This window comes from Astyanax mexicanus, chromosome 1 (assembly GCF_023375975.1).
Source record: "Astyanax mexicanus isolate ESR-SI-001 chromosome 1, AstMex3_surface, whole genome shotgun sequence".
Lineage (NCBI taxonomy): Eukaryota > Metazoa > Chordata > Actinopteri > Characiformes > Acestrorhamphidae > Astyanax > Astyanax mexicanus.
Genome location: NC_064408.1, coordinates 76325096 through 76346950, shown reverse-complemented (window position 1 = coordinate 76346950; position 21855 = coordinate 76325096). Strand labels below are relative to the sequence as shown.

At 37.6% G+C, this 21855-nt stretch overlaps 2 protein-coding genes across 3 annotated transcripts; both read left to right on the top strand.

The window, feature by feature from the left end:
* Positions 1-7883: 7883 nt before the first annotated feature.
* On the top strand, positions 7884-14511 carry katnbl1 (katanin p80 subunit B-like 1). Of its 2 annotated transcripts, none has more exons than XM_049483397.1 (10): positions 7884-8084; positions 10772-10899; positions 11023-11060; positions 11215-11485; positions 12006-12121; positions 12255-12305; positions 12514-12603; positions 12694-12798; positions 13142-13235; positions 13326-14511. In XM_049483397.1, the coding sequence occupies exons 2-10, from the start codon at positions 10783-10785 to the stop codon at positions 13356-13358; spliced, it is 915 nt and encodes a 304-aa protein (XP_049339354.1). In that variant the 5' UTR covers positions 7884-8084; positions 10772-10782; the 3' UTR covers positions 13359-14511. The 2 variants fall into 2 exon arrangements, with proteins under 2 accessions (XP_049339354.1, XP_049339356.1); XM_049483399.1 differs by lacking the exon at positions 7884-8084 and adding an exon at positions 10002-10073.
* A 1683-nt stretch (positions 14512-16194) lies between these two features.
* On the top strand, positions 16195-21144 carry emc7b (ER membrane protein complex subunit 7b). The gene is made up of 5 exons (XM_007235264.4): positions 16195-16586; positions 18456-18575; positions 18677-18815; positions 19214-19294; positions 20233-21144. The coding sequence occupies exons 1-5, from the start codon at positions 16351-16353 to the stop codon at positions 20377-20379; spliced, it is 723 nt and encodes a 240-aa protein (XP_007235326.2). The 5' UTR covers positions 16195-16350; the 3' UTR covers positions 20380-21144.
* Positions 21145-21855: the final 711 nt, after the last annotated feature.

The following is a 21855-nucleotide window of genomic DNA, read 5'->3' as shown; positions in this document are numbered from 1 at the left end:
GATTGTCGGACATTATCCTTTAGGAATTTCTGGTAGAGAGCAAAATTAATGGTTCCATCAATTACAGCAAGTTGTCCAGAGTTGTCCTTTCTCTGAAATTATGTGTTTGTTTGATGCCAGATGTAACGGGACACACACCTTCCAAAAGGTTCCACTTTTGAGTATGGCAAGTAAGTATGACCAAAAAGCAAAACAAAAAAAATCCCCACATCACACCAAAGGGTGATGTTGCTCAGCACAAGGCTTCAAACACAGAAGAATAAATGGGCACAACGGTGTAGGTTACTTAAGTGTGAGGCAGCCTGCAGTGTGACTGTCAAAGTGCCAAAAATTCTTCCAGACAGCAAATCACCAGCCATATTAACCTTTTTACTACCAGAACAGACGCTACGACCGCAAGACCACACTGTCTACCATTTACACAAGTTGGCAGAGCAGATTACAGTAACTGATGGCAAACTGGTAGCTGCTTTGCAGGTGAAACTTTGAACTGAGGACTCTCTTACCGAAACCGGCAGGAATTTAATAGAAGTAAAATATTGCATTTATTGACTGGAAGAATATGGACCCCTAGACACAGCTGGGTGGCCCTACACCTTTGAAACATGATCTACTCCAGTGTTCTCCAGTCAACTGTACCTTCATTTAATACTCACCAGGATGCTTCTCAACACGTGTTACATACCTGCGAATGAGGTCCTTCACTGTGTTGAGTTTAAGGTCTACAGGTAAGAGTCTTGTGTTTTTAGCGCACAGACTTCCTGAACCAGACCTGCTCACTCCAGACCCTGGGGACAGATACAGATCTCCTCTGAATACAACCACTCTTCATAAGTCCCCTCTGCGGCAACGTCCAAAACAAATGGCTGGGCTGCCTAAAATCAAAACACTACCTACTCGCCAGACAGGACACGAGGTGAAGCAAATAGCCTTGGTATTTCCTGTCAATTACATGTCCTAAGTTATTGACAAAAACTGCATTTGTGGGACCAAGGCATACAAAATAAATATATTTTATTGTATAATTTTGTATAACTTGATCTCTCGACTAGGAAGAAGTTAAGGCTCCTACTGTTAAGGACCTGGATTATTTTACACTAATGCACAGAGATGTCACATAGTTTAAAGAAATATTTTAACTATGGGACAAAATAGCAGAATATGACTGTAAACTGATTGGTTCAGTCTTTGGTTAATATTAGCTGAGACCACATTATTTTTAAGTTTAAACATTATGAGTTCCTGAGTAGATATCTAACAAAACAGTGACTAAGAGCTAAAAATGCAGGATGTCAGTTTGATTTGAGGATGTTTTACATCTACATTAACTGAACCATATGTGAACCAATTATCCAACCCACTTATAGGGGTGATGCCCCAACACCAGGAGGGTAAGGACTAGCTCATGCCTCCTCCGATACATGTGAATTCAGCCACCACCTCTGCTGATGCAGGATTGCTGAGTAGCATCACAGCACGCTCGGAGGAAAGCGCAACGACTCTGTCCCGATACATCAGCTCACAGACTCCTTGTGCTGCAGACATCACCCTTTAGAGTCCTGTGGGAAGAGAGAGAGCGCCATCTACCCACCCAGAGAGAGAGCAAGGACAATTATGCTCTCTCAGGGCTTCGGTAGCCGATGGCAAGCTACATGAACAGGATTCGAACAATCTGCCCTCTTTTTACAACTGAAAGTCTAGCTCAGTGAGTCTAAAGCAAGCTGTGATCGCTACTGTGACGTGAGGTGACGGGGGAACTGTGGGTCCACTCCATGCTAGGACACAGAACCGGTCCCAGCTGGGCCTCGTTGGACCCTTAACCCTCACTCAGGAGAGGCACTGGTAGTGAAAGGAAAGCTGAGGCAACCCAGACCCACAAACACTAGTAAAGTGAATTTATTTGAGTTTGCTTTGGGTGTGGTGGAGGGCGTTTTAGAAATAAACATACATTTCCCCAAAATTAAGGGTGTATGTATGTAAAGGAATCATATGTGTTTTATTTAATATAGATATGTTACCCTGAAGTTAAAATTCATTGAGGCACAATATCAAAAACAGGTTCACATAGGTTCAGAATTGCACTGATTATAGGTAGGTCTGCTTTTTAACATAGAGGTCAGAAGTTTTTGAAGACAAATATGGTCGGTGGTTAGGGTTAAAATGTTTATGTAACATATAATTAGTTGAACTCTTGATGCAATCCTTATTCATAACCCCTTCATATTGGATGAGGATTTTGAGGATACATTTTAATTTAAACAAATGTACTGAATGACCTGAGAGTGGATCATACAGAGAACATTGAATAAGACTGTGTAACCTAAGCACAGTTATATCTGTCTACAGGCTCCTAAACAGTAGCTATAATCCGTGGGGGAGGCTCTGGCAGTCTCACAGCTCAGTAAAAGCTCAGTGAAAGTTCAGTAAAAGCTCACAGTGGGAGCTGCAGAACTGCAGAGCTCCTTCATGGTCACAACAGACTCTACAGCTTTACACTACCATCTTGTGGTGAAGAACATTGTGGCCTGATCCAATACTAACATTTCCGGTTCTTATTTCTTTGTCTAATCCGTCTTAACAAACCTCAGAAAATATAAACATGTATATTGTGATCTGCACAACAAAGGGCTTAGGTTTCAAAGTGTCAGCAGGATGTTGTGTTTTTTTCCACATTGCCCAACACTGCAACACTACAACAAAGGATCAGCTGCTTGTACTAAATACCACCTACTTAGCCGAGTGACACCTCAAAATACATCACAGATGTTGTGTAAATTGTCTTATCCTGAGCTGAACTCCATCCATTTCATTCAACACTGCCTTATTGTTCCAAACACTGCTCCAGAAACATGGTGAGGAACAAAAGAAGAAACTGCAAGCAATGGTACACAAAAATGGCCATTTATAAAAAGCCATCAGAAATAACATCTGGCATTTGAAGCTGTTTACTATTCTGAATTGCATTCAAGCAGTTGGTTGACTGGTGCAACTGACAGCTGTGTACTAAAAGCTCTATTTAAATGGCCCCTCTTTCTAAACAAGTTTAAACAGTATAGTTTGTAGGCATTGAGAGCCCTGCTGCACAAGAGTAAGAGACGGGCAAGTTTCCCAGACATGGATTAAGTGTATTTTTGGGCTAAAGTGCAGTATCATTGGGGAATCTCCACTGGAAATTCTCCTCAGTCTGGGATTAGACTTAATCTGGGTCTTAATGTCCAAAAGACTGTAGACACCAGCATGTCCAACATTTTTTCTGAAAGCAAGGGTATCAATTGTTCCCTCTTTGCTGCAATAACAGCTGTATACATCTGATAAAGTCCTACATAGATGTTGGAAAGTTGCTGTAAGTATTTGCTTGTGTTCAGCCACAAAATGTTATTACTGAGGTCAGGTACTAATGTTGGATGATCAGTGATTCTGAATCACAAACACCACTTTGACACATCCCAAATTCATTGGACAGAAGTCCATCAATACTGAGGGCTTTTTATCCCTTTTAACATTGGGCATTATGACCTTGAACTTTAATAGTCATCATAATTCTAAATGAATAAAAATGGGCTTGTGTTTTGCATTTTAAAATACTGCATGCAAATGTCTGCCCTGCCAGCAAGACATTTCTAATGGGGATTATATAAAATGTGTGTGTGTATGTTTGTGTGTGCATTTGAGCTTCTTGTCATTTAAATAAACTTAAATGACTGATTAGAAGGGGTGCCTTGATACTTTTGTCATAGAGCGTATTTGTAAAAGCACAATAAATCACTGATAGAAAATGTTGTTTTTTTTTGTCTGCACTGTCTGTCCCAGTGATATAATTATTCTTAATTTCCCAGTAGTATTCAGTAGTGGGAAAAAGCAATGGTCCATGAAACTTGTGCCGAAGAGAAACACATGCACAAATCACTGTGCCCCTTTCATTTGTTTTTAATGGCAATAGTTGTTTCCCTTTGAATCCTCAGGCATTGCTGAAACGCTATGGTGCGACTAAACTCCTCTATGGCTTTGAGGCGTATCATAGGAGACCGCTCTGTGGTCAAAGGCGAAATAGAAGCTATGGCCCTAAGCCTCAGCAGTGGCAGCCTGCCCTCGAAAAGAACAGAGCAGCACTTGTGAGAAGAATCACTTCAAACAGTCTTACGTAATGCAAACACAATTACTGATATTAAGCTCTGATGTCTGGAAGTACAGCCAAGAGCAACATGCCTTTTCACTCTGTCCCCAGGACTGCAGCGTGCAAGCGGCCTCCGTAATCACCAGGGCAAAAAGCAGGATACGGGATTAAGGGGAAGAGATGACTGCTCTCAGTGAGTCCAGCACATTGTAGTAACATAATCTCTTCATCCATGTTAGCTAGCTGCTTCGCCTCTCAGAAGGTCCTGGTTCGATGGGTTATTAACATTTACATAAAGGTCATTTTCAGAATGCTGTGCCTTTTGGTCCTCAAAGCTTTCGCAATATGTTTTTATTTTTAATGTTTTGACTATTAATTATATTTCTCTTTTTTCCCCACATGGACATGAATCAGCTAAGAACACTGACAAACCACACAAATCTGAGAGAAAGGCCGGCACCTAACAGTAGAGTTAGAAACCGGTTGCTTCTGTCTGAAACACCAGTTGACTAATCCTGCTTTAGAGTGAGGATAGGACCGCCTACCTAATAAACACACAAACGAAATAAAGAAATAAATAAATGATGAAATGTGGGGGGAAAATAAATAAATAAATGTTAAAATGTTGAACTAAATAAATGAATTAATAAATAAAGAAATGCAGAAACAAATAAATGTAGAAAAACATCAATCAAAAATAGTATAAATAAATGCAGAAATGTAGAAACAGACCCAAATAAAGGTTCATGCATGAAAATATGGAAATAGATTCCTGTTATAACGAATTTTAGGTTTTAGGTGTGTACTTTTTCATGACAAAATGTGTGTTTTAATTAATGTATTTATCTATACAATTATTTGTGTATTTATTTATCTATTTTTTTTATTTATTCATTGATGTATAAATTTTCTTTAATACAATTTTATTTCTAATCCTTCCCCATTTTCTCCCCAATTTTGCTCAGTTAATTACCCAACCCACTCATTATGACTCCCCCTATCACTAGTGATGCCCCAGCACACCAGGAGGGTGAAGACTAGCACATGCTTCCTCCGATACATGTGAAGTCAGCTACCTATCCTCTTTTCGAGCTGCTGCTGATGCAGCATTGTGGAGTAGTATCACAGTGCACTCGGAGAAAAGTGCAGCGACTCGGTTCAGGTACATCAGTTTACAGATGCCTTGTGCTGCAGAAATTACCCTTTACTAATGTGGGGAGAGAGCACCATCTACCCACCCGGAGGGAGCAAGACCAATTGTTCTCTCTCAGGGCTCCAGCAGCTGATGGCAAGCTACATGAATAGGAGTATTGATTTATTAATTTAAATGTGCATTTATTTATTTATACTCATGTCAGTTCCTGTCCACCATAATACTTGAGAGTTTACATGTTCATAAAAATACTGCATGTTCATGAGATTAAATATGTTTGGTTGTTTTTTTTTGATTGAATTTATCTCTTACCAATCATTGTAAATGTAAAATTATTGTGGGACAAAGCCCCTTATTCTCACTAAGGATTTTAAGTGATTTGAACTTGCCATTCAGTCAAGTTATTCTGATTCCTGTGTCCAAATGTATGATATAAAAACAGGGAATATACTTGTCTTATTTTAAAGATTTTGAGATTGCTTATTTTAGGAAATCTTATTAATAAAAATGTGCTTATTCAACTGGGAGATTTTGTGTAATATAAGCATATACATCTTGAGTTTTATATACATTTTATATTTTTGCTTATTCATTTTTTGCTGTGTTGAAATACTGAGTTGCTCCCATCCTGCCACAAAATGCCAACCAGCACAGATAATAGAAATCCTCAGTTACGCATCATTTAAAAACTTTACCCACAGACTGTCAATCATTTAATACTGTTATTTAAAATAAAAAAAATATGTTTAGCATAAACATCAAATCTGCTATTAATCTTTCATGAAGTCAAACAGACCTAAAATGTCTAAAATTCAAATTAAATTCAAAGTCAGTTTCTGTTATATAACAGTGATCTAAACCACTACAATTTGAAAGCCTAGCATGTTTGTTCTGCAGCTGGATCTTTGTGATTAGGATCAAATTCTAATTCTCAGTAGGGTCTAGGCTATGGTTAAACAGCCCCACTGAACAGTGGTGAGTGAATTTTTGTGGCTGTCTGAATAGGAGGCCTAATGTAGGCTTTTTCATCCAGATTCCAGTGTCAGCTCACTTACTGTTAAATATTTTAAGGTTCTTAGCAATGTCAGATTTTATGAGCAATGACATTTAACAAAACAATTCATAATATAAAGAGCTTCAGTGTAAGGTTTGCCTTGGAGTAAAACATTCAAATGAAGTGTGTCCACAAAGTCTGTCTGTACAGAAAGTTTTAAATTAAATGATAATTTACTTGGGAGTATTCTATGTTATTTTGGACAAGACCAGCTGGTCGTTTAGTAAAAACATACCCTATGCTGATTGGCTAGCTAGTGTTTTTTTGGATGACCAAAGCTCTGGCACAGAGGACTGAGACTTATACAAACAGTCCTTAGGTTTCCTTAAGTCTCTGAGAAGATGAAGCAGAAGATAAGTGTAAATGGTAAGGTCATCTGGCCTGCATGTGTACAACTTTACGTTGTGTATACCTCTTCTGAGAAGAGGTTTCCAACACTTCACTTAGTGTCTGACTCACTTCAGATAGCTTGTTGTCTCCTAGTTCATATACACTGGTCCCAGAACAGCAGTGTAGCAGTGAAGCTTCTCTGACACTCAGGGTCATGTTCTCCTCATTACTCATTGTTAATGAGAACACTCTGACCTTCCTGATTCCTATAAAAGTACAAACCACCTCCAAGGCCAAGTTCATAAAGATTATATATATATATATATATATATATATATATATATATATATATATATATATATATATATATACATATGTAAAACAACAATAAGAATAAGTGTGAAGGTGTGAAGGTGTGGTCATTTCCACTCACCCAATTCAACCATTTCTAAGGTCATCTGATTCACCAGCAGTGATCTAAATGTCTATGATACCGTCTATGATACTGAAAAGAAGTTTGTCTTCAACAAGTTTCTTGTTCTTTCTCTATTCCACAAAAAAATTGAAATTGAAAACCTCTGGAATATATTCAAGAGGAAGATGGATGATCACAAACCATCAAACCAAGCTGAACTGCTTTGCACCAGGGGTGGCATAAAGTTATCCAAAAGCAGTGTGTAAGACTGGTGGAGGAGACCATGCCAAAATGCATGAAAACTGTGATTAAAAAACAGGGTTAATACACCAAATATTCATTTCTGGACTCTTAAAACTCATTTTAGCCATTCCTCATTTTCTGCAAATAAATGCTCTAAATGCCAATATTTTTATCTGAAATTTGGGAGAAATGTTGTCCGTAGTTTATAGAATAAAACAACAATGTTTGTTTTACTCAAACATATATCCTATAAATAGCAAATCAGAGAAACTAATTCAGAAACTGAAGTGGTCTGTTTATATTTTCCAGAGCTGTATAACCTTAAATGACACCTTTTCACCTTATTATTATTACTACAGTATTTTTTTCTTTTATTATTTTTTTGTGATTTTCAATACTTTTTCCATTGTATATTATCAAATAAAGACGAACAATAAATCTAGCAACAGGAAATGTCACATCAGAAATAGAATTTCTAGTCAAGTGCATGGAGATAAAGACGACGCTAAAATTTCAGGCTCTTCCACGTTTCGCCGGTGAAGGTCGCCAAACTCCAGCCTGCTCCTGGTTTTGAGTCCGCCAGAGACTCCCCTCAATCCCACAATCCCAGCAGCCAAAGTTTGTATTTATTTGAATGGTGCTGGCTTCGCCCAGTTCGTGAATGTGCATTAAAATCTAGCTGTCATCCTTTCTGGTGTTTCATCCACAGATTATCACCGTGTTATATTGCCGTAGGAAGCTGAAGAAACTGAGCTTAACTGACAAAAATGCCATGGTAAGGAGAACTTCGTTATGATCAGACTTGAAGGGACTAAGCAGCCATATGTTATTGTGTAACTACGGTACCACAGGTTAGTTAGTTAGCTGTTATCGTTGGCTAGCTGCATAGAGAAGTAGTGAAGAGTTGTTATTTAGTTGATTTCGTGGGTGTCTCGGCTGGGGTAGATTAAAATGAATTAGCTGAAATAATGCTGTGTCTTTTGTCTGTATGAGCTAGGTAGCTAGGTTAGGTTGGCTAACGCTAGCTAGCTAGCTAACTAACTACTTGGCTGACTCTGAACGTGATAGCTGCTAATTAGCAAGGTAGCTAAACTGGCTAGCTAGCTAGCGTTAGCTAATAGAACGGTGGGCGGCCGTCCACAAGTTTTAACTAACGTTACCGTAACAACGTTAAAGTGCCGGTTTTCACTCAATTACGTTCAGGTTACCTGTTATTAGCAGTTTTATATTCGGTCCAGACTGACAAAATCTGTTTGCTCATGGCGGCTAAACATGTAACGTTACCGCTAGGTTATTTAGCTGGGTTAGCACGCCGAGGAGCTAACGTTAGTTCTGTTTTAGACACAGGAGGAATCCACTCCAGAATTTCGTTCCAACTGCCTTGATTGGGTTCGCTGCAGTTTGCAGCCAGCCATGCAGTTGGGACTAAATCCTGGAGTGGATTTATACATTCGGGGCATGGATTTCCCATTTCTGAGTTTTGGAAACTCCTCCTTTAGGGATTGCTTAAACCTAGCTAGTTTAGCTAGCGTTAGCTACCTAGCTAAGCCATTGCTGCGTGCAGGATTTAACTGTCTTGCTAAAACGTATGGTTAGCTTACATTGACAAAGCTGATTCACAAAATTGGGTATTTTAACGTTAATTAGATACATTACATATTCCTGACGCGTATCCGTGTTGGCTAATTATAGCTAATACTTATGTAAGATACCGCTAGCTAACCTAACTTAAGTAAAGTGTATCTAGCTTTAGCATATACGTCTTAATCCGTTATTAATAAAGTGGTTTGTAAAGTCCTGGGCTGGTTTTCCCAAAAGGTTCTTAGCACTAAGATAATTCTTAGATGGACGAGCAAGCTTCACACTGAGCCCTCTCTCTCCATGTTAAGATTTTCTTAATGCAATAAGATGCTTTTGGAAGACTGGGCCCTTGCCGCTAGCTACATGTTGTCAAACTGATTGGGACTGCTTCCCGTACGTGACTTAAGATAAGTCAGATACTACCTAGTTTGTTGTGTTGGATCTCTGATGGAATACAGAATTGTTTAAAGTTGTAGTTATTGGAATAAATGTATTATATTGTCTTTAAAAAACAAATTACATTACCTCAAATGGTTATGGATATAAATTTATATGTCATACTTGGACCAAATTACAGTGCAATTTTCCAATTAAATTTGGGCTTGAAATGCGTTATTAAAGGCAGATAGTGCTAATAACACTTAATTAAAGGATAACTCGGGTGTAAAATTGACTTTTGATGTAGTAAAACATGATAAAGAGTACTAACCTTTGTTGAATAGCCCACCTCCGGTCTCCAACAGCTTCCTGAGATCCAGCAATTTTTATTCAGTTTGTCCACAAATGCTTTAGAATGGATTGTATGGGGCATATTTTGACCCGATAAATTGCTTTTTACACCGTTATCCAGGCTCAGATTAGCTCCACACCTCATTGGTAGAATCTAAGGAGCTTTGACATTTATATCGAGGCATTAATAACTTCAAAAGTGCACAAGAAACTTATTAAAACCACTGTTTAGAACCTGTAGCGTTAGCTACAACCTTGGGTGCCCAGAGATTAGGTTATGCTGTGAGATGTAAACAGGGGTTTTTAATAAGTTTCTGGTGCACTTTTGAAGTTATTAATGCCTCGATTTAAATGTCAAAGCTCCTTAGATTCTACCAATGAGGTGTGGAAACTGCTAAAAAATGACTGGATCTCAGAAAGCTGCGGGAGAACGAACATGGGCTAGTCAACAAAGGTTAGTACTCTATCATTTTTTACTACACCCAAAGTCAATTTTACACTAGAGGTATCCTTTAAATCTACAGCCCTTTTACCCTTATTAACATTACAGGTTGAAACAGAAGGCACACATCGGATCACTGACTGATTGTGATAGTAAATAAAAAACTCTTTGTAGCAGTCACAGCTGTTGTTCTCATCGTGAATAAGAAATGAATCTATGCTTATAGTATTAAAACCATCTTAAAGAAGAAATCTGGTGTGAAATTGACTAAGAGCATTCCAGTGCTCTTAGCTGATGCTCCCAACAGGTTTCCAAAGCTAGCGGGGGCATAGCATTTCACACTTCATTGGTTGAATTCTAAGGGCCCTGACATTTAAAATGAGGCACTAAGAAATTTGAAAGTGCACTGGCATTTTGTTTTAAAAATAATATATAAATAAAATAAAATAAATAAATAAAAAAGACACACAGTGTACACACAAGGTATACACACAGAACCTTGAGGTAGTTCTCCGGGTGCCACCATCTTGACATTACAAATACTAGAGTGTAGGCAACGTGCTCACTCGAAACAAAAGTATAAATCATTCTTTTTACATAAGATTGAGCCATAAAACTCATGGTATTTTTACTTCATGTCTGGACCACAATGCCTTATGAAAAAACTGTAGTTGCCATGCATTGAGTACATTTTTGTCATTGTTCTTTAGAATTCTTGATTATGGCCACTGGAAATCATGTTGGGAATGATGCAGAATTCCACAGGCTCATGCAGGCCCAGTCCTTTGATCTTTTCAAACACCAAAACTGTCTTGGAGATGGAAAGAACATGAGGGAGGTGAGTTCACACATTTTGACATCCCTGAACTGCAAGTTTTATGACGGGAAATGTTGGCTAAAAGCAGTGAAAGCTACTTTTGCCGACTCGAGGAATACTAGTATGCCTATCCTCTCTTTTTAGGTGGATTATTTAAATAAGGAAGAAATAAATAAAGAAAGGTGAGTTTTGAGCCATGGCAATAAGGGCATGATGATCTGTTTATCTCAATGTTGGGATGAATTGATGAGCCATAACCCAGTTTCTAAATTGAAAGAAGCAAAATGATGAAAACATTGTCACTAAGCATTAAAGAGGGTTCTGCTTTGTTGACAGATTTCCAGTGGGACGTTGTGCACACAACTACGGCAAAGCAAAGCGAGTGGTGAGCAAGAAGACACGTCTCTCAGCAGTGGGCTCTGGTGTACGCCGGAGAGCACCCTCAGCAGGCAGGTCCTCTGACATGGCAAACAAAGAAAATGAACTGACATGTGCCGAGGACATTGATGGCATTCACTATAAGGAAAACTGTGGGTTCCCTGTGAACTTGACAGAAGCCTCTAAAATGGCAGGAGCTGGCTCCAAGTATAGTGACTGCTTTACTGAGGTGAGTTCCTTTTGAATAAACTAAGGGAAGCTGCAGATCAACAAGTGATAAATTATAGTACTAAACTTTTTTTTTTTTTTTTTTTTTTTTTTGGAAACACAACATAACAGATAGCTTGCTTAAAATCTGTCTATCTAAAAGTATAAAAATCAATTTTTAATTACTCAGGAACATAGAAGTATTTAATTATAGAAAGTAGAGATGTGACAAGATCTCGTTCAGTGAAATACAATATTTTCATTTATACATTTCAGTTTTAAAATAAAGTGTATATAAAGATTTTTAAAATCTCATCTCATCTTATTCTCATGAACTCGTGTGAATATCGTGTCCCATCTTGTGAGATGAGTCTTATCACATCCCTAATAGAAAAATATTTAAATTGGTGATCTATTGTGCACTACAGATGCAGAAGAATGAGATTGAAAATTACTGCAGTATTCCTTTAGTAGGCTTGATCCTATTGACAGACATTAATGTTTTGATGTCTATGCTAATAACATTTTTCTTTCCCTTAAAGTTATCAAAGGATCATGATGCAGTGACTCATGTGCTGTTTGGAAGGAATCTCAGATTAAATGTTGCTTTAACTCTTTGGCGAAGAAATGCTAGTGAACTTGTGGCTTACTTGATCAGGTAAAGATTTTACAGACTGTTTAGTCATCTTTCACCTTTGATAAAAAAAAAAAAAAGGATTTTTGCATTTGTGTTGTATTAGGTGTATTTGCAATAGAATTTGTAAGTTGTTTTTTTATGTATTATTGTACAGAATACAAGACACTGGGGTCCTTGTTGATTGTCTACCTGTACTTACAAAAAGGTAAGTTAAACAAACTGTGAAAACCATAAAGTACCCCCCCCCCCCCCCCTCGCCCTCTGTGTGTATATATTTAGTATTACGCATTCAGAAATAAAATTAATAATTTTTGCTGCACTGCATTGAATAGTTAAGATAGTAGAATAACAGTTTACTTCTGAATCGTATTAACAGTATTCTATATTTTTCTTTTTTTTTTTTTTTTTTTTAGCCTTCAAGACGAACAGCAATGTATATCCATTGGTTGTTGTGTAGACCTTTTTCCACAAGTGAAGACAATTCTTCTCAGTAAATTTGAAGCGTAAGTTATTTTTTATTGTGAAAATCAGTTCCAAGTGGAAGTACCCATATTTAATTATTTTTTTGTTATAATTTGTTTATTTTCATGTAGGCACCTCATTGTGGCTTTACACTGGGTTCAGTCTGTCATTAAAAAATGGTGGCCTGAACTATACTCAGATGGCAAACGCTTGCAAGATGGCTGTTCAAGTGACAGGTATTATCTCTATTAACAAAATCTTTACAAAAGCAGTTTATTAGGAACAACTATGTATGTGCCAATTTGTGCAGTGATCTTGTCAGCCAAATTAATGGCAAAAGTGCATAATGCAGTTATGTTATAATAGATCAGAATCTCAAAGATGATTTTCCAAAATCTTGTGGAAACCGTGCCATTAAGAAATTAAGTTAAGTTAAATTAAGTCTTGAGAGACTTAAGGTGTTACCATGTGTACTTGTATAGTGTTCCTAAAAAAGTGCTCATACAATTCAGTACAGTACAATACTATGTTTTATTGTGTTTACAAATTTAAGTTTGTACAAAACATTTTGGATTTCAGAAATATTCAAGCTATGAGAAGGCAGCTGCTTGACTTATGGGATGAGGAGAGTCGATTGGCCTCAGTCCCTGGAACCGTGGGTGAAATAACCAAGGTTTGGTGCACCTTATTTATATTTTTAGCATATGTTATGGAAGTATTATTGGGTCTCTTATTCATGTTTTCCTTCTCTCTTTCTCTCTAGGCTATTGAATCATATCTGTCACAATTACGCTGAAGTAACAATGTAGCACACTGAGGAACCAACCACTACATGCACTTGCTGCAGTTTTCTGGGCTGCTCCTTGAGGAACTGCAGCCAAATGAACTGATGATTTCTATTACTCCAGAGGAGGAAGCTGTTGTGAATGGGATGATAGATGAACTAAACAATTCAGACACTCCCTACATCAAAACTGGAGACATTTCTTAAAAGGTGAAACCCTTCCTGCAAACTTTGAACGACTGCTTCACATTGAAGTGGACTTTATTAATTACTGGCACACTTTCAACTCCATGAGACTGTATGGAATCAGGCAACTCACAGAAGTGCCAATCGGAGGTTTTAGCTGACACACTGGTAGTGCCACGGTGTGCGTCTACTGAAGTGGATGTGATGATGTAATGTATCGTGTCTCTGAGCATATGGTGCACCGACTTTGATTGAAGAATTCCAAGTCCAGCAGTCTTAAGTTATTAGGTCTTTCACTCTCTTTTGCCTGTTCATGATTGAAATATTTGTATGTGTGCGTGCATAAGTAATGGTGATTTTTCTTTTAATCAGCTTTTAAATAAATTTACAAAATCTGCCAACAATGCTTATTATTATTATAAAACCTTACATTTTGAGAGAGGGAGTTTTTACAAGCCAAAACCGAACATTTGCCAAATTCCTTTCTTTACCTTCTTTATCCCTGGTTACATGGCTTTTTGCTTTAATAACAGCACCAGTTGTGTAAGGTCAGTCTCTAGAGGTCCTGTACATTTGACCCACTCTTCCTTTAACAGAGTGCTTCATCAAAGCTTGTTTCCAGCTAGAGAATAGTAGGTTTTTCAGCATGAACCCAGAACCAATGTTATTGTGGTCAATAAGCACTGTCAGTGACTGGTTCAGTATACATAATGAAAACAAGGCAGATTGGCTGACTGATAAAACCACCAGACCTCAATCTCAATTCTCAGACTGAACATAAGATGAAATGGAGAAAGGTAGCTGCAAATAAACCTTAGCTGAAATGTGTACCACATTTTACACTGGTTAAATGGCTAGGGTCTGAAACCACATACAATATTTTTTTCTGAGGAGATTGTACAACTATATGCTGCAGGTGTATTCTTGATGGAATAGAAGGTGGATTATAATATAATTAAATACCTTGGCTTACACTTTATATGCTGGTATGCATCTTCTAAACAAGGTAGAAAGTTATATTTAGAGAGCGAATCTGTTCTCTCAGTTAATCAATCTATTCCCTCAAATTGTTCCAGAAAATTAAGTTGTTTAAATTGCTCTGCATTCACAGCAGTAAGGATTTTATCTGGTCTCACAGTACACACCAAGTCCCAGCAGTGGCTGTACTTCTTTATAAGGCTGATGAAATTTGGCATGCTAGTAAAGTGTTACTTAGTTAACTTGTAGTGTGGATGTGTAGTCACCTAGGTGATGCAGTTCTCTCTCTCGCTCATTTTTGTTGTTTTAGCACGGCCACTTTTATTTTCATGTCATGACCAAGCTGGCTACAGTAAATGCCCAGTACTTTGCCCAGTAAATTTGGGTATTACCCCAGAACGGGTGGAAGGGGTAAGAGCTACGGTGGAAACTAGCTCTCCTGAGCATCACAACCATGGTCGAGAGGCAGTTATCAGAATAAAGGAACATGTCATTGCTTAATTGCTGGAATTTACAATGGTTGCTGTTGGCTGCAACCACACCAAAATAACAACAAGCTAAAACTAGTGCTACCTAGCTTCAAAAACACAACGTCAAATTTGTAGAAACATTTGAAGTCGCAGTGGCACACTTAAAAAACAAGTCCGAAAGGTGGAAAAAAGCTTCCAGTAAAGTGAGTTTTGGCAAAACTGCTTTGTTAAGGCAGCAGGTGTTTGTGCGTGAGGGTGGGGGGTGTTGTCAGTAGCTGTTCAAAGTCACTTTTAAAATTAAGTAATCCATAAAGTAACTTAGTGTTTTTTTTTTAAAGAAGTAATCAGTAAAGTTAATCAGATTACTTTTTAAAAGTAACTATGGCTACATTCACAAGCCTTATTGTTAAAATCCAATTTTTTGCTGTGATTGGATTTGGCCTTGACTGTTCACATTCACAAATGTAAGTATCTGTGTGTAATGTGAACGAATCTGTGCTTAAAACGCCTAACATGCGCACAGTGATCCGTGTATAAACGTCGCCTCCTTCACCAACAACAAAAAAACATGAGAGAGGACTCCTAGCTTTATAAAGGTGAGCAGCTGGTCTGAGGTACATGCACAGTTTAAGTTTAACAAATGCCATTCGGCTTGTTTTTGCAGCTATAGCTGCACAGCGAGATGTGTGGGTACAAGAGAGAAGCACGTAGCGCATACGTAAAAGCAAAAAGACGCATGAATTCTGATTTGACCGTTCACCTTCACATGTCCATGGATCGGATACATATCCGATTTAGGACCACATATGAAAATGGCTTCGATTTGAAATTAGATTTAAAAAATTGGATTTGCGTCACTTCAGCCTGGTAATGTAAACGCAGCGTAAGCCATCGCTGGACAATAGTGAACAGGTGAGAGAGGCACTTTCTACACCCTCACCCTCCACCTCCCAAGCTGACGCCCATCTGCCTCTGCTCCTGAGGGCCTCTGTGCCTCTCTCAACTGCGTGTGTATGTGTATTTATACACGCCTGTATATCAGTCGTGAGTGCGCTTCATACTGACAAAAATCTCTATTAGGGTGTTTTAGCATGGGGTTTTTGTGGATATGTAGCTGTGGTGTGATCTGTGCTGTGTGATTAAGTAGTATTGGCGTTATCTTTTTAGCGCTGGTGTCTCTTCAGGATCTGTATCTGTAGCTAAGCGAGTGTCGTCAGGGTGAACGCGGTCACGTGGTGTCTCCGCACTTCCGCTCTCCAGCCTGCCTGTTCTTGTGTCGCCGTATCGCTGAGACTCTCCGCTGAAGCGAGCGCAGCTCTCCACTCACCGTGTTGAAGGTCTAACAGCGGGTTTATCGTGTGCTGGTCGCGATGCAGCCGCTCAGTAGAGCTGTAGAAGTGTTTCTCCTGCTGCAGTCCCTGTCCGTGGTGTCGTGTACGTTCTCGGATCCGGACTCGGGGCCTAGTGCGGGGGCTGGGGCTGGCCCGGCCGGCGGAGACCGCTTCAAGATCGAGGGCAGAGCCATCGTCTCCGGAGTTAAATCGCAGGAGTGGGTGTCCTCAGCCCGGGTACTCGTAGAGGGAGGCGAGTATGTGGGTTTCTTAAGGTAAGTTTCGTTAAACCGGCGGCTAACATTCTGGAGACAAATTCTGGAGATAACCGTAGCTAACGTAAGCCAGCGTTAGTTATTACTGTTGTCAAGCTACGAGCTGAACGGTAATGCTAACCGGCTAGCGAGCTAGGTTAGCTAATTTGATAAACCTCTATTGGTGACATCCGTAGCCAAATACGTTATATCAACAACAGCCTTTTATAGCTAACTTACGGGGTCATCATGTAAAAAAAATAATAATAATAATTCGTGCCAGCCACTTATTAAAGCGAGGGAATTAGATAATTAAGTCCTCCATACGACGGCCACACATTATAATCTCGTTCCCACGCTACTACTTAATACTTCCATACGGCTTAATTATCTTGTTCTCACATTTTATTTAAATCCTTGTCACACTTTATGATCTCATTTCCACACTTCAATACGTCCATACGACTTAATTATCGTCTCACGTTTTATTTAAATCGTTGTCGCACTTTAGGATCTCGTTTCCACGCTTTAATACGTCCATACGACTTAATTATCTTGTTCTCTTGTTTTATTTAAATCTTTGTCACACATTAGGGTCTCGGGCCACTGCCTTAGTTTTTTACCCCTTATGTCGTGTTAGGGGCTCTGTATGAACTAGTTTAGTCTTATTCTTAGTATTCACATTGAGCTGCCAGCTTGTTCTAAGCTAAAATAAAACATATTTGTAAATCTTAAAGAATGTCATGACTTACCCTTCTTCAAAGGGTAATAAACAGGATATTAATTATCTTTAAACAGAAATATACCTATAAGTGATTTAGTGTTTATACATCTATTGCAAACGTTTGGTTATTACACTTTTCCATACCACACCAAACCTTATTATGTATTTATGAATTTATTTATTTAAAATATAATATTACAAGGCATGTCTACATTCAATGCACTGAGACAAACAAGTGGGTAATAAATAAAAATATTTATATGTGCAAGAATATGTAAAGTAGTTTTGCTTGTTTTATTCTTGTTGTAAACAAATGCAGTGTTGTTTCATTTATTGTCTTTGGACAGTGTTATGCGGGAAGAACACTCCTGCTTGTCTTGGGTGCTTCCTTGCTCTAAAACATCTGATCCAAATGACCAGTTTGTTATCAAAAGTCAAATTAGAGATTAATATTTGATATGTCCACAGGCCCTCCCAAGCTTATAAAAAAAAATTTTTTTCTTCTCAAAAATGTATTTCAGAGCAAAGAGGATTAAGACGCAAACAGGATACCTGAGTGGTTTGATTTGGGTATAACTCTGTGCCCAGCTAAAAATCATATGTAGAGACCTGAGCTAGCTAAATAATTCCCTCAATTCAATACACATTTTATTTTACATTTTGTTCTAGAAATATATAAAAATATATTGCATGTAAAACATTTATTTGAAGCATTTGAATTGTTAGTACACCTAACCTAAATACTTGGTACATTATTTTTTTTTTTTGTAAATAAGGTCAGATGTTTACACATTTACACACTGTCCTGTGATGCTCGCATGTTGTTCAATATGTCATTTAGGGATTCATGAGGTAAAATGTGGAATGAGTGCTGTAAGAAACTTTAAAACCAGCGTTTAAAGATGCTGTAACACCTTGGGTTCTTGTGGGTTAATAAGTTGCACACTCAGTTTTTCAAGTCATTGGTTTAACGTTTGAAGTCTTTTACATTATTACTTTACTCAGACCAGTCAGAACAGTATAGTTGGTCTTGATCAATGTATTTGTAACCGATTCAAAATATGTCTGGATTTTAGACATTCAACACTTCAGACATCTGTTTCCTACTGTTTTGTTAAACTAAAGCTAAAAAAAAACCTCTAAAACCCTTTTCATCCTGTCTACAGAACTGATGGAAGCTTTGCCGTGCATGATGTACCTTCAGGTTCCTATGTTGTTGAAGTCATATCACCATCTTACAGATTTGAGCCAGCACGTGTGGACATCACCTCTAAAGGCAAGATGAGGTAATTGGTCATTACACTTAAGACTCAACAAAGATTTTGTAATGCTACTGTTAAATTCATGAGTGGCTGAGCTGTACTCAGGTTGTTGCATTGCACTACAGAGCACGCTTGGTGAATTACATCAAAACCTCAGAGGTCCTCCGACAGCCATATCCTCTTCAGCTGCGATCTAGTGGACCACATACGTACTTCATGAAACGGGAGACCTGGGGCTGGACTGATTTCCTCATGAATCCCATGGTAACATTTGTTTGTTTCGTTTAAAACACAGTAGTATAGAAAGACCTGTGTTAAATAGTTTTTTGTAGGTCTGACTTTACTATGAATTAGTAAACAAAGATCAGTGTTCATCGAGATACTACTGGGAATGACACTTGAATTTGAATATGTTATCAAAGTTAGTCACAGAAATTATTTATGTATTTATTTATTTTAATGAAAACATTGAAGTATAGCAGTATAGTGTGCAACCCTATACAATTGCTATTGCTTCAGGGCAAGTTAATAAAATCCCTCAAATATGCAAATGTATAAAAGAGCTTTTCTCACTTAAATGATGAATATATGCTATTTAAATATATATTGTATGAGCTACATTTCCATATTGTTTAAACCTTTCTTTCTTGTACTCTGCACAGGTCATGATGATGGTTCTTCCCTTGCTTATCATTGTTTTGCTCCCGAAAGTGGTCAACACCAACGATCCTGAAATGAGAAAGGTAAATTTTTTTTGTATGTTTGTTTTTAAACAACTGCCACTGGTCGACCAGAGGTCTAGTGACACTAATTGCTACATTAAAGTAATTGTGTAAGGTACAGAGCATGTAGACATTGCAGAGCATTAAAATACAATTTTTAGCTTCACCAAAGCTAAGAGTACTAGTACTACGTGTTAGTACAGTTCTGTTGTGAAGTATGTTAAAGCTGCTTTCACTTTACAATTTTCAGAACAGACAAAAAAGGATGGGGTTACATAATTGTTTATGCCTTTAGTTAACCTATGCAAATTGCACAAGCCGTTTGCACAAGGCACACGTAGGCTAGTTACAAGGTAAGAGTTTAAGTACAAATGTTTTAAGTGTAGAGTCCACTTGGTGGTTTTAAACCGAACTGTAGCTAGTTTAAAGAGAACTGTTTTTTGTTTTCACTTTTTTTCACTGAATACAAACCAAAACAACAGGTTTCTGCATTGCTGAGGTCATATTGTCCTTGAATGATTGTGGTCTCAGTTCTCTGGAACTGTTTGTTTCTGGTTTCGAAATCAATACTAACTTACCTACGCAGAAGGTGCTTGTGAATATTAATATTTAAAGCGTTCCATTTTTATGTTTTATTTTGGTGAAGGCAGTGCCCTGTATCCTAAATAAGATATAATATTCGACACCGTTGCTTCACTAATTCCATTGTTGTTAAAAGGGCAGCACATACCAGCTTTCTGTGTGAAAGCAGCTTCCAGAAGGAAATGTATTACTCACAGTTTCATTTTTATCACATTTTTATTTATTTGTGGTAAGGCAGCTTACTCTCGATTTTCCTGTAGTCGGGATGATGATTGAGGTTATGAGTATATATATATAAGAGTTATATTATAATGTTATGCAACAGTCCATGAATTTTTTTTTATTTAAATATGTCTTTCTTTTTAATAATTCTACAGGAAATGGAACAGTCCATGAACATGCTAAACCCCAACCCAGAACTTCCAGATGTCTCTGAGTTTATGACCAAACTGTTCTCTAAAGGATCCAGCAAGACAGGAGGAGGAAGCAAAGGTAGCAGAAATGCTGCTCTGAAGCGGAGGTAGTGCCGTGAACTGAAGAACCCCTCCGCACTCTCAATTTTCCTGTAGCCTCATTTTGTGGTCCGTTCTGTAAATTGGTTACTTTTAATTTTATTTTTCATCTACAAAACCTTAAAAGCATAACAATAGACTAACTTTAATGGCTGACCAGCTTGATATGTCAGGGCTGTGTGTAATATTTGTATTGTCTCAATTTTTTCTTTTTTCTCTTTTTTTTTTAACTGGATAAAATGTCACCACATGTAACATTTAATATATTCGTGTTTCACTTCCTGGAAAGAATAGTTTAATAATAGAGCTTAATAATGTTTAAAACCATTGTAATAAGCAACAGTAAAATTACATCTTATTTCATTCTAATAAGGGTCGGTTGGACCAAGATTTCTATGTTCTGATGTCATTAGGATGGTAGTGTATGCTTTTATTGCTGCTGCAGCTGAGATTCCTAAAACAGATCCTCTTTAGGGTTGAGGCGGTTGCAGTTTCAGTCCTGTTGGAGCTGGAGCTCAGGGTAAGCTGGCTGAAATGTTGAACGGTTTGTGGACCCTCACGGTTCTTGCACTGTTGCACACTTCAGCCGAAGATGATTGTCAAGTTGACGCCAACCCAATTTCCACAACTACTTGAAGCAGAATTTTTACTTTAAAATATTCCTTGATATTTTGTTGAATTTGTACATGACTGTGAATGAAGATGATAAATGCATAAAAGTTTTAGCTATTAAATATGAACATATTTAAACCGAATGGTAATAAATTGTGATGGACATTTTTTGTCTGAAGTTTTTTTTAACCCCCTGTGCATACTGCCAAAAGAGCTCCTCCCACAAGTACTGGAAAGAGTTTCCATCAGAATTTACATCACAGTGCATGAGATAGGATTAAACAAAATTTTAGAGAACATTAAACAAACAACAACATGATTTAGTGTGGTCAGAACTCAAAATATGAGTTTTTTTTATTTGTTTATTTTTTAGTCATTCCTCTGAGAGGAAATTGATTTGCTTGATGCTTCTTACTAAGAAGGACTTCTTTCAGATTAAGATTTTTCTCATAAACGTTTAAATTGGATTAGCAGTAAAACCAATACAGAAAAAAATATATAATTTTTATATTATTGTTTATTACTAAAGTTTTCATAGTGCTATTTTGGAAAGAAGCAATCCATTTAAAATGTACATGTTCGCTAGTGATTACTAGATTACTAGAAGGTGCAGTATACATACAGGAAAATATTTGGGTGAAAAATGTAAATGTATGCTTTATATATTTAAAGGTATTTAAACACCACTTATGTTGCTAAATTAGTATTTGCCATTGACTACCATTTATTGTATAACAACAAAGAATTATAAACAGTTTTTTGGTTAAATCTTTTATTCTAACAACATTTATTAAATATACCTATTGAAAATTCACATTAAAAGCCACAGTTACAAAAACAAGTAACTCATAAAAGTACTTTTGTAACCAACATTAA